Source organism: Nelumbo nucifera, chromosome 1 (genome assembly GCF_055504915.1).
Source record: "Nelumbo nucifera cultivar China Antique chromosome 1, China Antique-T2T, whole genome shotgun sequence".
In the NCBI taxonomy this organism is placed as follows: domain Eukaryota; kingdom Viridiplantae; phylum Streptophyta; class Magnoliopsida; order Proteales; family Nelumbonaceae; genus Nelumbo; species Nelumbo nucifera.
The window spans coordinates 208568956-208586251 of record NC_142649.1 but is presented as its reverse complement, the minus strand read 5'-3'; the positions used below and the strand labels follow the sequence as shown (position 1 = coordinate 208586251).

Here is a 17296-nt window from a genome sequence, read left to right as displayed (position 1 = left end):
AGATCTCGAATTACAGAGAGAAGAATACACAGTGTGACTGCGCCTTCTCCCTGTGATCCCTTCCTGCTGCCGCCATACTGCTAGCTCGTTCTCCAACATTGTAGGAGTGGTCAAGATTGGATCTTGACATCAGTCTTTGCTGAAAGGCTGATAGGAAGTTGTGCTCACTACCTCCATTGGATTCTTGCTGAAGAATTCGGTTCGTGGGATGGACCCTGCTGATTCTGCTCCTCCATCCACTGTGTCATCTTCAGTGGGAGTAGTGAAGCTGGTCTTGTGGCTACAAAGTCCATGAGTTTGTCAAGTGAGAGTCAAGCCTATTTATGGCATAGTCGTCTAGGTCATTTTTCTTTTGAGTCATTAAAAGTTATGTTTCCAAAGTTGTTTGAGTCCTTGTCAGTGAGTCAGTTACAGTGTCAGACATGTCAATTGAGTAAACATTGTAGAAGTTCTTTACCTTTGCGAAATAAAAGATCTGAATTTCCATTTCATATTGTTTATTTTGATGTTTGGGGCCCTGTTACTCTACCCATTGAGGCTGGATATAAGTACTTCATTACCTTGATTGATGATTATTCTAGATACACTTGGGTTTACCCTATGCGATCTCGAGATGAAGTGCCAAAAATTGTGAAGGACTTTCAACGCATGGTGTTCACTCAGTTCCAAACGGAAATCCATATCTTCCAGTCGGACAATGCGAAGGAATACTTCCATAGTGATCTCACGGAGTTTTTTGCTTCGAGTGGATCACTTTAGCGAAGCTCTTGTGCCAGGACACTCCAACAAAATGGTGTTGCTGAACGAAAGAACCGTCACCTTCTTGAAGTAGCTCGTGGCTTATTAATTCATATGAATGTGCCAAAACATTTTTGGATGGATGCAGTCTTGTGTGCTACATACATGATCAACCGCATGCCCTCTCGGTTACTAGAGTATAAGGCCCCACATCAGCTTTTGTTTCCTACAACTCCGTTGTCCACCATTCCGATGCGTGTTTTTGGGTGTCGTTGCTTTGTCCATAACCTGTCCCCTACTCGAGGTAAGCTTGATCCTCGGGCTATTCCCTGTGTTTTTCTTGGTTACCCTTTATCTCAAAAGGGGTATCGTTGCTATGATCCTACCTCTCGCAAGTACTATGTTTCCATTGATGTATCCTTCTTTGAGAATCAACATTTTTTCTCGGTTTCTCCTCAAGGGGAGAGTAGGGTTGAGGAGAAACAGGCGACTCAAACTCAACTACCTCCTTTACCCGATCCTCTTCCATTCTGGGTGTTTCATTGTCGCCATAAAAGCCAGTAGAGTTCAAGAGTCGTAGAACCTGACACTATGCAACCAACATCATCGGATTCACCAGAGGCAGATCCGTCTCATCAACTAGGTACACTTGCTCCTATTGATATGTCTGTTCCTCTAAATGTCGATTCACCTGTCATCAATGATCTTGATTGTTGGAAAACGTGGGGTTACTGGTTTAAATCTGAAAATAGAATTGCATATATTCCTAGGATTGTGGAAGGATTGATTTAGAAAGTTTTTTCTTTCTATTTTTGTACTTTCTATTTTCTCTTCTTTCTATTTTTTCTTCTATTTTCTTTTCTTTCTATTTATTGCAGCAGCTTACTGTATAAATATGCCCATTGGCAATAGATTGAAACATATCAGTATTCTACCATTCTAAAACATGGTATCAGAGCTCTAGGTTTGTCAACCTTGAGATTTTTTCGGCCTTCATTGCCAGTTTTTTGTGTTTTTCTGTTCTGGCCTTCAGTGTTGATCTGTAACCAAAAGTGTTCCTTTATTCTCCTTTCCTGCTGGCCTTATTTTTCCTCCATTAACAATGTCCAACATGACTGCAACAAGTGCTCCCGTCCAAACCGATGAAGGAGCAACAAATTCTCATCCTCACACTAGTGATTTGCAGAATATTCAGGCAACATATAGACTGAATGGCCAGAATTACTTGAAGTGGTTACAACTAGTGCGTACCTATTTGAAGGGAAAAGGAAAAATTAGTCACCTCCTTGGAACAGGACCAAGGTTGGGCGAGCCAAATTCTGATGCTTGGGGCGAAGAGGACTCCATGATTATGTCATGGTTGTGGAGTTCAATGACACCCGAGATCAGTGATACTTGTATGTTTCTTCCCTCTGCAAAGGCTATTTGGGATGCTGTCCGACAAACCTATTCCAAAGCCCATGACGCTGCTCGTGTCTATGAGGTCAAAGTGAAGACTATGGCGGCCAAACAAGGGAGCAGGAGTGTTACAGAGTATGCAAATCTGCTGCAAAATTTATGGCATGAGCTTGATCATTATCAGGTTCTTGAGACAAAGTGCGCAGATGATGTTGTTATCTTGAAGAATTTTATTGAAAGAGATAGGGTGTATGATTTTTTGGTCGGATTGAATGCTGAATTTGATCAGGTCCGAATACAAATTCTTGGCAAAGAAGAAGTGCCTCCATTGAATGAAGTCATAGCCCTTGTCAGAGCTGAGGAAAGCCGCTGTGGAATCATGCTTGAGCCTAAAGATCCCGAAGGCTCAGCCATGGTGGCAAGGGGAGGAAGTTACAGTGGTTCAAAGGGTGAGAACAATCACAACTTGGCTCGTGACACAACCACCCGTGACTCTAACGATAACCTCTGGTGCACCTATTGCAAGAAGCCCAGACACACGAAAGATCGGTGCTGGAAACTTCATGGGAAACCTCCCACATCCAGCAAGGAATGGGGAAATCGAGGAGTTTCAAAAGGAGTTCAACAGGCTCATAATGTCTCCACAACCCCGCAACAAAAACACTCAAGTCAGGGACCATTTAATGATGAAGAAATTGAAAGGCTAAGGTGCTTCCTGAAATCCTTGAAACCAGGAAGTGGTTCTACCTCTCTTGCTCTCTCAAGTGAGTCTTTATCTCTAGGATTACATGCCTCGGCTAGTGTTTTTCCATGGATTCTTGATTCTAGAGCTACTGACCACATGACACCCTCTTCACTACATTTTCTCACCTATACACCCTGTCCTAGTAATAGAAAAATTTCTGTTGCTGATGGTTCTTTCACCACAGTGGCAGGGATTGGGAATATTCAAATTACTCCATCCCTATTACTTAAAAATGTGCTTCATGTTCCTAAGTTATCCACTAGCCTTATCTCTATACATAAACTCACCCAGGATGTGAACTGCAATGTTGTGTTCTTCCCTTCTTACTGTGTATTTCAGGACCAGGTTTCGGGGAAGAAGATTGGACTTGCTAAGGAAAGAGATGGACTCTACTACCTTGAAGCAACCAGCAAATCATCTCACACTGTTATGCATGTCACACACGAGTCATTGTTATCTACCTCCAATAAAGATTTAATTTGGCGTCATCATTTCCGTTTTGGTCATCCTTCATTTCCTATTTTCAAAACAATGCTTCATTCTTTGTTTAAAGGAATTGATGTTGAAACCTTTCATTGTGATGTTTGTGAACTTGCTAAGCACAAAAGGGTTTCTTTCCCAATCAGCAATAAAAGATCTTCAACTCCTTTTTATTTGATTCATTCAGATATATGGGGCCCTTCTCAAATTCCCAACATTACTGGTTCCAGATGGTTCGTCACCTTTATTGATGATTGCACTAGGGTCACATGGATTTTTCTTCTTAAGTCTAAATCTAATGTGGGTACGATTCTTCCCAACTTTCATTACATGGTCCAAACTCAGTTTGTGCATGAATCCTCCTGTGTTAACACTCCCCAACAGAATGGGGTAGCTGAGAGAAAAAATGGCCATCTTTTGCAAACCACCCGAGCCTTTCTCTTTCAAAATCAGGTACCAAAACAATATTGGGGGGAAGCTGTCCTTACTGCTGCCTACACCATAAATAGACTACCATCTAAAGTTCTTGACAACCGAAGCCCAATACAAGTCCTTTCTCAATTTTACCCTGATATTCGAGCCTCAAATAATCTCACACCAAGAATTTTTGGCTGCACTGCCTTTGTTCATGTCCATAATAAGGGAAAATTAGACCCACGAGCAATCAGGTGTGTCTTCTTGGGATATTCCCCAACTCAGAAAGGTTATAAATGTTATCATCCAACCACCAGAAAATTCTACACCTCCATCGATTTCACATTTGAGGAAGGAAAATCTTTTATCACTCAACCTTATCTTCAGGGGGAGCCCTCATTAATGGAAGATAAGGCCTCGGATCTACTCTCCCTAGATGTATTACCCTCCTCACAGACATTCAATCGTCAAGAATCACATCCCTCTGAGTCACATTCCTCTGAGCCCCACATTCCCGAGTCTCAAGAAGAGTCAAACAACCCGACCATTGAACCAAATTCGGACACTGTCAACCCCACGAATGATGTGCATGATAATGTGAGATATATGCAGGTTTACTCTAGGAGGAAAAATCCAGATCCTCAACCTATGCAAGTCCAAGATTCAACTCATAATCCTAGAACTGAGAGATGCTTAGATCCTGAACCTACACCTTCACAGTCTGAGTATGAGTATGATGTTAGACAGTTTTGTATGCCCTTAGCTTCAATCAGTATGATGTACTTTATGAGTTTATTGTAAATGAATAAAAGTGCATATTTGATTCATGTTCCCTTGGTATATTTCTGTGTAATACCCTTAAACTGGACACTTGATGAGACTCGTGTTAGTTTAGAATGTTCACAACCAGTGGGTCGGTCTGGGGAGACCTATCCTGATAAGGTTGACACTGTGGTGCCACCAAGTCGGTTGGGGTGGCCTGTCTCAGCTGCCAGGGTGAGACCCTAGGCACATACAGTGTAGGATTGATTGAATCTTTGAACTGGACCAGATTTCCAGTATTGCCTTGGACCTTGGAGATTGATGCGCAAAACTGGAAAGTTACACCCGATCCCTAGACTCGATTATGATACTGCACTAGGTGTCGGATTGGGCTGTCTTTGATGTACCGATCAGTGAGATCCTTAGCGGGGGTCAAAACCTATGTATGTTGGGACAGTTTGAGAATTCATCTGAGTGTGTGATCATAGTGACAGGATCAGCCCCTTTGTCGGACAAAGGTAATGATCGGGGATGCACTCTCACTGATGGAAACCAAGACTGCTAGCAGCCGATTTCAACCGTTGAGATTTGTTTTGCAAAGTATATTTTATATGAGATATAAAAGTATATATATTATGGTTTCCAAAATGTTTGCAAAAAGGTTTTAATTCCCGAGATCCATATAAGTAGAGAGTGCAACACTGTTCCTTGCAGCCGAGGGAGAGGTCCTCTCTTGTTGGGCAGTGTATGATCATTATGGGCTGAGAGGTTAAGTGTAAGACCATTGAGGATAATACCTGATGGGCTAATCTTGCATCTGCCCACAGTCCTTGGGTGTTACAAGGTGGCTTGGCCCAAGGACCACTTAGGGTAAGTGTTGGGCCCATAGAGCCCATTTTATGGGTTAAAGGGGGTGCACTGTCCATAACAGTGTATTCGGCCAGGCTTTGTAACAAAGGCTGGGCCGAACCCATGTGGCTGATGTGTAAATCAATGCTCGGGTCCCACGCCATACAAGGAAGCCCAACTGAGCAACAGTTAGGAAAGTTAAGTGAGCACATAAGCTTAATTGGCCTAAAGCCCATTTCGAACTGGGCTATTTAATTAGTTAATTATGGGGCGAATTCTGAGATGGATTAGCAGATAGGATAGGGTTCTGTCTCAAAACTGTGTGCAGATGGTTATTCTGTCTTCTTTAGTAATACGATTACTGTTAAAAAAATAACAAATTCATCGCATACGGGGAACTGGAGAACGGTCTCTATGTTCTACATCCTTCTCTAAAACTAACATAACCGAAACTAGGTCGGCTGAAATCCCCAAGAAGAGAGCCCGTGATACAATTAATCCCACGTGTCTGTGGCATTACCGACTTGGCCACATCGGTGTTGATCGAATCACAAGGTTGGTAAAGGATGGTTCTTTGGATTTTCTAACTGTAGAAGATCTTCCCACCTGTGAGCCTTGCCTACAAGGTAAGATGACCAAACGACCATTTAACGGTAAGCCTGAAAGATGTACGGGCACACTTAACCTTATACATACTGATGTATGTGGTCCCCTGAGTGTTAGGACACGGAATCAACACGTGTATTTCATCACCTTCACAGATGATTTCTCACGATATGGTTACGTGTACCTAATGAGACATAAGTTTGAATCCTTTGAAAAGTTCAAAGAGTTCAGACAAGAGGTCGAGAAACAGTTAGAGAGAGAAATTAAAGCCCTTCGATCAGATCGAGGTGGCGAGTATCTCTCTGACGAATTCAGGGACTACTTAAAGGACAATGGGATAGTATCACAGTTAGCTCCTCTTGCTACACCACAACTTAATGGTGTTTCAGAGAGGAGGAATAGGACTTTATTGGATATGGTCTGGTCGCTTCTCATACACTCAGAGTTACCCACATCCTTTTGGGGTTACGTGCTGAATCGGGTTCCAACCAAATCGGTTCCGAATACTCCATATGAACTTTGGACTGGAAAGAAACCAAGTGTCAGACACTTGAAGATTTGGGGTTGTCTTGCACACGTTAAAAGAACGAGTGCAGACAAGTTGGAATCCAAGACCAATCGTTGCCTATTTGTAGGCTACCCAAAAGGCTCTGTAGGTTACCTATTCTATGACCCAAGTGAACAGAAAGTGTTTTGCGGTCGAAATGCGCAATTCTTGGAAACCGACTACATCCTGGACACCCATCGTCAGGAATTTGTTCTTGATGAGGAGAGCTCAGGAGCAGTGGGAGATGTCCCACAAGTTCTAGGTAGTGACCAACCTAGAAGATCCACTCGGGTATCCAAGCCACCAGTCCATTATGGTTATGACCAGGATAGTTACCTGGTGGAAACCTTGACTAGTGAGGAGGATCCCGTGACTTACGCGGAAGCTATGCTGGACATAGATTCCCAGAAGTGGGTGGAGGCCATGAGAGCAGAGATGGACTCAATGGAGACCAATGTAGTCTGGACTCTAGTAGATCCACCCTCCGGGGTAAAAGCAATCGGTTGCAAATGGATTTACAAGAGGAAGAAGGGCCCCGATGGTAGGGTTGAGACCTTCAAAGCTCGTCTGGTGGCGAAAGGGTACACTCAGAAAGAGGGCATCGATTATGAGGAAACCTTTTCGCCTGTGGCCATGCTTAAATCCATTAGGATCCTGCTAGCTGTAGCAGCATACCATGATTATGAGATTTGGCAGATGGATGTCAAAACTGCATTCCTGAATGGAGATCTTACTGAAGATATCTATATGTAGCAGCCGTAAGGCTTCATTGCTGCAGGTCAAGAAAACATGGTGTGTAAACTTAACAGATCCATTTATGGACTTAAGTGAGGCTGAGTACATTGCCGCAAGTGAGGCTGCCAAAGAAGCCGTCTGGATGAAGAAGTTCGTTCACGAGTTGAGAGTAGTTCCGTCCAGCACATCACCCATTACTGAAGCCGTCTGTGTGACAACAATGGAGCCATTGCTCAGGCTAAGGAGCCACGAGCCCACTCGAAGTCGAAGCACATCGAGAGGAAGTACCATGTACTACGGGAGATTGTTTGTAGAGGGGACGTCTTGATTCAGAAGGTAGCGTCAGCGGAAAATGTAGCAGACCGATTGACAAAGCCACTATCACAGAAAGTGTTTGAGAAACACGTGGAAAGCATGGGACTCTGGTTTGTACCTGATTGGACCTAAGTGCAAGTGGGAGCTGTTAGACAGTTTTGTATGCCCTTAGCTTCAATCAGTATGATGTACTTTATGAGTTTATTGTAAATGAATAAAAGTGCATATTTGATTCATGTTCCCTTGGTATATTTCTGTGTAATACCCTTAAACTGGACACTTGACGAGACTCGTATTAGTTTAGAATGTTCACAGCCAGTGGGTCGGTCTAGGGAGACCTATCCTAATAAGGTTGATACTGTGGTGCCACCAAGTCGGTTGGGGTGGCCTGTCTCAGCTGCCAGGGTGAGACCCTAGGCACATACAGTGTAGGATTGATTGAATCTTTGAACTGGACCAGATTTCCAGTATTGCCTTGGACCTTAGAGATTGATGAGCAAAACTGGAAAGTTACACCCGACCCCTAGACTCGATTATGATACTGCACTAGGTGTCGGATTGGGCTGTCTTTGATGTACCGATCAGTGAGATCCTTAGCGGGGCTCAAAACCTGGGTATGTTTTTCATAGCTGTACCGATCAGTGAGATCCTTAGCGGGGGTCAATACCTGGGTATGTTGGGACAGTCTGAGAATTCATCTGAGTGGGTGATCATAGTGACAGGATCAGCCCCTTTGTCAGACAAAGGTAATGATCGGGGATGCACTCTCACTGATGGAAACCAAGTTTTGACCCCCGCTAAGGATCTCACTGATCGGTACATCAAAGACAGCCCAATCCGACACCTAGTGCAGTATCATAATCAAGTCTAGGGGTCGGGTGTAACTTTCCAGTTTTGCCCACCAATCTCCAAAGTTCAGGGCAATACTGGAAATCTGGTCCAGTTCAAAGATTCAATTAATCCTACACTGTATGTGCCTAGGGTCTCACCCTGGCAGCTGAGACAGGCCACCCCAACTGACTTTGTGGCACCACAGTGTCAACCTTATCAGGATAGGTCTCCCCTGACCGACCCACTGGCTGTGAACATTCTAAACTAACACGAGTCTCATTAAGTGTCCAGTTTAAGGGTATTACATAGAAACATACAAGGGGAACATGAATCAAATATGCACTTTTATTCATTTACAATAAACTCATAAAGTACATCATTCTGATTGAAGCTAAGGGCATACTAAACTGTCTAACAATGAGAGCGGAAATGGAGGCATTAGAAAAAAACAACACATGGGAAGTTGTGGATCTACCAAGAAACAAGAAGACGGTAGGTTGTAAATGGGTGTTCACAATTAAGTACAAATCTGATGGGTCATTAGAAAGGTACAAAGCACGCCTGGTAGCCAAGGGATATACATAGACTTATGGGGTAGATTATCAGGAGACTTTTGCCCCAGTAGCTAAAATGAATACAGTAAGGGTGTTACTGTCGTTGGCTGCTAACTATAATTGGGACTTGCAACAGTTTGATGTAAAAAATGCATTTCTCCATGGTGATCTAGAAAAGGAGATATACATGGACATTCCACCGGGTTTTGGAGAAGGCATTAAAGGGAACAAAGTTTGTCGGTTGAAGAAAGCACTATACGGTCTCAAACAATCTCCGAGAGCATGGTTTGGAAGGTTTACGAAGGTAATGCTGAGTACAGGTTACAAGCAAAGTCAAGGTGACCACACACTGTTTATCAAACACACAACCTCAGGGGGAGTTACTGCACTATTAGTCTTTGTGGATGATATAATCGTTACTGGGAATGATAAAAAGGAGAAGGAAGCATTGAAAAACTGCCTTGCCAGAGAATTTGAGATAAAAGACTTGGGGAGAGTAAAGTATTTTCTCGGAATTGAAGTTGCACATTCTAAACAAGGCATCTTTATCTCTCAACAAAAGTATGTTGTTGATCTTTTGTGAGAAACAGGAAATATGGCATGTAAACCAGCTTCCACGCCTATAGATCCCAATCATAAACTTGGAGAAGCCAACGAGAATGCAAGTGTAGACAAGGAGATGTTCCAAAGACTAGTTGGAAAACTCATTTATCTTGCACATACACGACCGGATATTGCATATGCCGTAAGTGTAATAAGTCAGTTTATGCATAATCCTAAAGAAGTTCATCTACAGGCTGCTCATCGAATTCTGCACTATTTGAAAGCCAATCCAGGAAAAGGAATTTTATTCAAAAGAAATGGAGGACTGACTCTTGAAGCATATACAGATGCCGATATGCAGGATCTCCAGTAGATAGACGGTCCACTTCTGGTTACTGTACCTTCTTAGGAGGAAACTTAGTCACTTGGAAGAGTAAGAAGCAAAATGTAGTGGCTCGGTCAAGTGCAGAGGCAGAATTCAGGGCTATGGCACAAGGAGTGTGTGAATTACTCTGGTTGAAGATAATTTTAGAAGACCTGAAGATTCCACGAGAAGAGCCTATGAAACTATATTGTGACAACAAGTCAGCCATTAATATTGCTCACAATCCTGTTCAACATGACAAGACGAAGCACATCGAAATTGATCGACACTTTATAAAAGAGAAACTGGACAGCAAATTGATCTGCACTCCCTATGTGTCTACAAAAGGACAACTAGCCGATGTACTTACGAAAGGGCTCAATAGTACAGACTTTCGGAGAATTATAGCCAAGCTAGGAATGAAGGATCTCTATTCACCAGCTTGAGGAGTGTTGGAAAACGTGGGGTTACTGGTTCAGATCTGAAAATAGAATTGTATATAATCCTAAGATTGTGGAAGGATTGATTTAGAAAGTTTTTTCTTTCTATTTCTTTCTTTCTATTTTTGTACTTTCTATTTTCTCTTCTTTCTATTTATTGCAGCAGCTTACTGTATAAATATGCCCATTGGCAATAGAATGAAACATATCAGTATTCTACCATTCCAAAACATTGATATTCCTATTGCTAAGAGAAAGGGTGATAGGTCTTGTACCACTAATCATCCTATCTCTAATTTTGTGTCCTATGATCATGTTTCACCTTCTTTCTGTGCATTCCTCTCTTCTGTGGACAGTGTCCCCATTCCTAAGAATGTGGCAGAAGCTTTGTCTAAACCTGAATGGACAGATGCAAATGCAGGAAGAAATTGATGCTTTACACAAAAATGACACTTGGGAGTTTGTGGACCTTCCTGAAGGGAAAGAACCAGTGGGTTGCAAGTGGGTGTTCACAGTGAAACACAAGGCTGATGGAACTGTTGAAAGGTACAAGGCTAGACTGGTAGCAAGAGGCTTTACACAAGTATATGGAGTGGACTATGCAGAGACTTTTGCTCTAGTAGCCAAGATGAACTCTATCAGGATCCTTCTTTCATTGGCAGCAAATCTTGACTGAGAACTTCACCAATTGGACATCAAAAATGCTTTCTTGAATGGTGACTTGGAAGAGGAAGTGTACATGACCCAACCTCCAGGGTTCTTTGCCAAAGGCAGTGAACAAAAGGTGTGTAGGTTAAAAAAATCTTTATATGGGTTGAAACAATCACCTCGGGCTTGGTTTAGTAAGTTCCATTTAGCAGTTCAACAGATGGGGTTCAAACAATGCCGGTCAGATTACACTCTATTTGTGAAAAGAGGTGAAGGGAAAATTGCAGCTCTTATTGTGTATGTGGATGACATAGTGATCACAGGAGATTGGGAGGCTGAAATACGGAGACTAAAAAAATTCTTAGCCACTCAACTTGGGGTGAAAGATCTAGGCCCCTTACGTTATTTCCTTGGAATTGAAGTTGCCCGCTCTGACAAGGGCATCTTTATTTCCCAACAGAAATATGTACTAGATCTACTAGAAGATACAGGCAAGTTGGGGGTAAAACCAATTGACTCACACAATTGAATCTAATCATCATCTGGGAGACAGCCAGGGAGAGTTTTTAAAAGATGTGAAGAAGTTCCAAAGACTCATAGGGAGACTTTTGTATTTGTCTATGACCAGGCCTGATATTGCTTATGCAGTGGGTGTCCTTAGCCAGTTCATGCACAATCCTAGGACAACTCACTTTGAAACTGTAGAGAGGATCCTGAGATACCTCAAGAAGTTTCCCGGAGCTGGTTTGTTGTTCCAGAAGCATGGTCACTTAAAGGTGGAAGTATATACTGATGCAGATTGGACAGGGGCAGTCAATGACCGAAAGTCTACCAGTGGGTATGGTGCCTTTGTAGGAGGAAACCTGGTCACATGGAGAAGTAAAATACGAAGTGTGGTGGCTAGATCTAGTGCTGAAGCAGAGTATAGAGCGATGTCTCATGGGGTTGCTGAAATCATGTGGATTAGAAATCTGTTTGATGAACTGGGTTTTGCAGTGAGCAATCCTATGTCACTCTACTGTTACAATAAAGCTGCCATCAATATTGCTGCTAATCCAGTCCTACATGATAGGGCGAAACACATTGAAGTGGACAAGCATTTTATTAGAGAGAAACTTGTAAATGGAGAAGTGTGTACTCCATATGTTAGCTCAAAAGAACAACTTGCAGATATCTTCACCAAAGGTCTTCATCATGTGCGGCACAAAGATTTGTGTGACAAGTTGGGCATGATTGACATCTATGCTCCAACTTGAGGGGGAGTATTGAAATAATTTAGTTGTTGGTGTTAGGGTCTGTTTGGCTAGTTAAAGCGTTTTTTATTTCTATTTTTTACTTCTGTTATGTCTGTTATTGTACTCACTTATAGCAGGGGCACAAAGGTCTTTTCCCTTCTTATTTCTGCCGCCCTATATATATTATAATAAAAGTTGGCGCCGCCAGCACTGTTACATTGCCAATCCCTTCTCTTCTCTTCTCCCTTCTCTCTTCTTCTTCTCTTCTCTTCTCTTCATCTTATTTCTGGCCGGCCACACTTTCAAGAAGGATTCTAACCAAATCAAGTGGGTTGTGGATTCTAATCAAATCATTTAGGATTAGGAATCTAACCAAGCCCTTTACCCATGTTGTCAAGGCTTTAACTGGTTCTTGACAAATTACCTTATTTGGCATTCAAAGATGCTAGCAACCAACCTGTGTCCTAGTTGGATGATGTATAGTAGTTGGTCACTTAGATGATGCACACTATCTTTTATTTTATATTAAAATTCCTTTCTGATAGGATTCTACTATCTCTCTTTGTTGATCATGTACAATGGGAATTTTATATTTTATTTCAATGATGTGATAGCAGTATAATGATAAATACTTTTCTCAGTAGCAAATCAATTAATTAAGGAGGAAGATAGAGGTACAATCTGTCTTCTCCCATAGCATAAGGACCAAGAAAGCATTGGTGAGTTAAACAATAGAAAGACAACAAGAAATCATTCCCCAAGAAGAGTTGATCCTCAGTGTGACTTGCTCCTCCTAACACCACCCCCAGCCCTGAAGCCTGCTAAAGAATCAGCTGGTCTTGTTATCCAAATGAACAAGGTTTCTAGTTCTCTGATATGATGTCATAGCATTCAAGGATGGTTAGAGGATTTTAAAATTCAACTATAAGCAATCAAAGGATCTCTCCTTCCACATATACTCTATCAGAACCAAAGGTAACCTCAAAGAGATGGTTACCCTCATTAGAAGGTTCCTTTCCGGAATTTAAGAGGAGTAAAAATAAAAGTTGGTTACAAAAATCAGAAACTACTTCTCAGTCAACAAAGAGGTTTTTGTGTCATCATCCAGCTGTAGCTAGGGGGCATTCCTTGGTGCTATGTAAAATCTCAGGCTAACAAGCATAGTAATGTAGGCTCAAGTCTGAGAGCAGCCACTTTTTGCTAAAAGGATATAGGTTAGTTCCATATCCAGTTCAGCCCTCCCATATTCACTACAATTTTCTTTTTTGGTGAATTACTTTCAATGACGTTTCTGATCTTGTTACCAATCAAAAAAGTTTTCTATACCTTCTTGCATGGAAGCATCATAACCGTCAAAGACTTTTAGAACTGTTGAATGGTTTGATTGTTCAATGATCTCGTTTGATGGTTCTGTAAGTAGATTCTCAGTTTATAACTCAAAGCAATACAGAGATTGAGTCAAACCACTATTTCTACTGGTTGATAATTTAAACAGTTGAACTTTAGCACGAGTATTCCCTTTTGTGTGTTTTGCCAGAAGAGCAAAGTCTATTATATTTGTGCATGTATGTGAAGCTTATCTAGATCTGCCATACCTAGTTTCCTATTGTCAAAGAGATGGATTACTCCAGATTAACCTCTGCACCTCTCCAGTGGTCCAAGGGCAGTTTCCGTAGTAAATTCATCATCAGAAAGATTGGGAGGAGCAAGGGTGGTTGCAACAGCTGTAGTTCCAGATGAAGTAGGCAAAATTAAAGATGTTCTGCAGAAATGGAGTGATATTGACAAAATTGACCTTATCCTAACTCTTGGTAAGGATCTTGATTGTTGGTCTTCCATCTTATTTGGTTGAAAATGGAAGTTATTTCTCTTGGTTTATTCAAGTTTATAATGTACAGTTCTTAAGTTTTGTTCTAGGTGGTACGGGTTTCACTCCGAGGGATGTTACTCCTGAAGCTACAAAAAGTGTAATAGAGAAAGAAACACCTGGTCTTCTGTTTGTGATGATGCAGGAGAGTCTTAAGGTATAAATTTCTTCATATTGTGGTCTGAATGTTCATATGCATGTGCATACTCATGTACACATATGTGCCAATACATTCTACCCTGCATTCACATGAATTCCTGATTGTTTCTAATTTCTCCAACCTGCTTTCTAATCCATTTATAATGCCTTTAGGCGGTTAAATGCTTGTGTGTATGCATAGAAGATCTAGCATTTTGCATGCTGATTCTTTCAGGAAGTATTTTCTCTAAATTTTTTGAAGGTCAAAATAAAATTTATTAAAAGAAAAAGAAGTTACAAGGAAAGGTGATAAGCAATCACTTGAAAGAAATAATAGTCCCACTATAATCAACCCCAAGGCAGGCGCCCACGCACTACCACTTGCCAATACAAACTTAGACCCTTTATCCAGCCTACCCTTACAAATTATCCCCCTAACATAAACAGATAAAAAACAAAATCCCAAGCTGAACTCCACAATCCAAGAAACCCAAATTAAACCAAAATGAAATTCCCGCAATCAAGAAACACCAATCCATACCCATTCCACAAAAAACATAGCTGCCTTACTTTGTAAGTTTAGTTCTGTTTCCAGGTGAGAGATATCAGAGAAGGAGAACAGGAGGGGAGAAAGAGAGAAGAGGGAAGAGAGACAAAGAAAATGGATTCAAACTTGTAGCTGGTGGTTCTAGCTATTAGCATATATATTAGGGCGACCCAACTCATAATAAAAAGAAAAGAAAATTACAAAAGTGCCCCTGCGTCACTAAAGAATAGAAAACATAAATAAAACACCTCAGAGAAGAGGTTAACTGATTCCAACACTCCCCCTCAAGTTGGGACATAGATATCAATCATGCCCAACTTGTCACATAAATCATTGTGCCGCGAATGATATAATCCCTTGGTAAAGATGTTTGCAAGTTGATCTATGGAACTGACATATGGAGTGCACACTTCCCCATTTATAATTTTCTCCCTAATAAAGTGTTTGTCAACCTCAATATGTTTAGTTCTATCATGGAGCACTAGGTTGGTAGCAATGTTGATAGCAGTTTTGTTATCACAATACAAGGATATGGGACCATCAACAGGAAATCCCAACTCATTCATCAAGTTCTTTATCCACATGACTTCAACCACTCCATGGGACATTGCTCTATATTCAGCTTCAGCACTAGACCTTGCCACAACATTTTGTTTCTTTCTTCTCCACGTGACTAGGTTTCCTCCCACAAAGGTGCAATACCACTAGTAGACTTTCTGTCATCAACTGATCCGGTCCAGTCAACATCTGTATACACCTCAACCTTCAAGTGACCATTCTTTCGAAAAAGTAAACCAGCCCCTGGGAACTTTTTCAGGTACCTGAGAATTCTATCGGATGCTTCTAAGTGAGTAGTCTTAGGAGTATGCATGAATTGGCTAAGGACACCCACAGCATAAGCAATGTCTGGCCGTGTCATAGACAAATATAATAGTCTACCCACAAGTCTCTGGAATTGTTTCACATCCTTGATAGTCTCACCTTGACAATCACCTAATCTGTGGTTTGGATCAATAGGGGAGTCAGTAGGCTTGACTCCAAGCTTTCTGTATCTTGTAATAAATTTAGGGTGTATTTTCTTTGAGAAATGAAGATCCCCTTTTTCGAACGGGCCACTTCAATTCCAAGAAAATACTTCAAGGGACCTAGATCCTTCACCTCAAATTAAGTGGCTAGGAACTCCTTTAGTCTCTGAATTTCCACCTTTCAGTCGCTTGTGATCACTATGTCATCAACATACACTATCAAGGCTGCAATTTTCCCTTCTCCCTTTTTCACAAATAGTGTATGATCAGTTTGACACTGTTTATAACCAATATGTTGTACAACTAGGTGAAACTTGCTGAACCAAGCTCTCGGTGACCGTTTTAGTCCGTACAAGGACTTCTTTAACTTGCACACCTTTTCTTTTTGATCTTGGGCATAGAAGCCAGGAGGTTGCACCATGTACACTTCTTCTTCAAGATCACCATTCAAGAAGGCATTTTTAATATCTAACTGGTGGAGATCCTAATCAAGGTTAGTAGCAAGAGAAAAGAGAACTCTGATAGAATTCATCTTAGCAACCGGAGCAAATGTCTCTGCATAGTCCACTCCATACACCTAAGTAAACCCTTTCGCCACCAACCGAGCTTTGTACCTTTCTACTGCACCATCAGCCCTGTGCTTTACTTTAAAAACCCACTTGCACCCTACCGGTTCCTTTTCCACAGGGAGATCCGCTAATTCCCGTGTACCATTTTTATTTTAGGCACCCCTCTCTTCTTTCATTGCATCTGTCCATTCAGGTACTAAAAGAGCTTCTGCCACATTTTTGGGGATAGGAATATTGTCAATGGAAGAGAGAAAAGCACGAAAGGATGATGAGATGTTCTCATATGAGATAAAGTGGGAGATAGGATGTCTGGTGGTATAGGACCTAACTCCCTTCCTTTGTACAATAGGGATGTCAAGGTCATTGGCAGAGGAAGAATCAATAGCAATAGGATCAGGAATGTCAACGGGCATAATAGTACCTGGTAGAATGTGATCTGTCCCCGGTGAATCTGATGATGGTGGTGGTATAGTTTCAAGTTGCTCCACAGCTTTTGAACTCGGCTGGTCCTTGCAGCGATGGAGAAAGACATGGAACGAAGGAGGGTCAGGTTGGGGAGGTAGTACTTGAAGTTGTTTCTCCTCCACCCTATTCTCCCCCTGAGGAGAAACCGGGAAGAAGGGATCACCCTCAAAGAAAGACACATTCATAGAAACATAGTATTTCCGAGAGACGGGATCGAAACAACGGTAACCCTTTTGAGAAGAAGGGTAGCCCAAGAAAACACAAGAAAGAGCATAAGGGTCAAGTTTACCACGGGTAGGAGACAAGTTTTGAACAAAACAACGACAACCAAATACACGAATGGAAATAGAAAAGAGGGGAGCTTTGGGGAATAGGAGTTGATGAGGGGCCTTGTACCCTAACACCCGAGATGGCATAAGGTTGATGAGGTAAGTAGCACATAACACACATCCAACCAAAAACGTTTTGGAACACTCATATG

The 17296-nt window shown here is 41.7% G+C and overlaps 1 protein-coding gene across 1 annotated transcript in view; it reads left to right on the top strand.

Annotated features, from left to right (window-relative positions):
- Positions 1 to 17296, top strand: part of B73 (molybdopterin biosynthesis CNX1 protein / molybdenum cofactor biosynthesis enzyme CNX1 (CNX1)) — a 132764-nt gene that overhangs the window by 80835 nt on the left and 34633 nt on the right. The window contains exons 10-11 of the mRNA XM_088896028.1: positions 13858 to 14015; positions 14122 to 14228. Coding sequence (XP_088752154.1) covers positions 13858 to 14015; positions 14122 to 14228 — 265 coding nt within the window. The remainder of the gene's footprint in view (positions 1 to 13857; positions 14016 to 14121; positions 14229 to 17296) is intronic.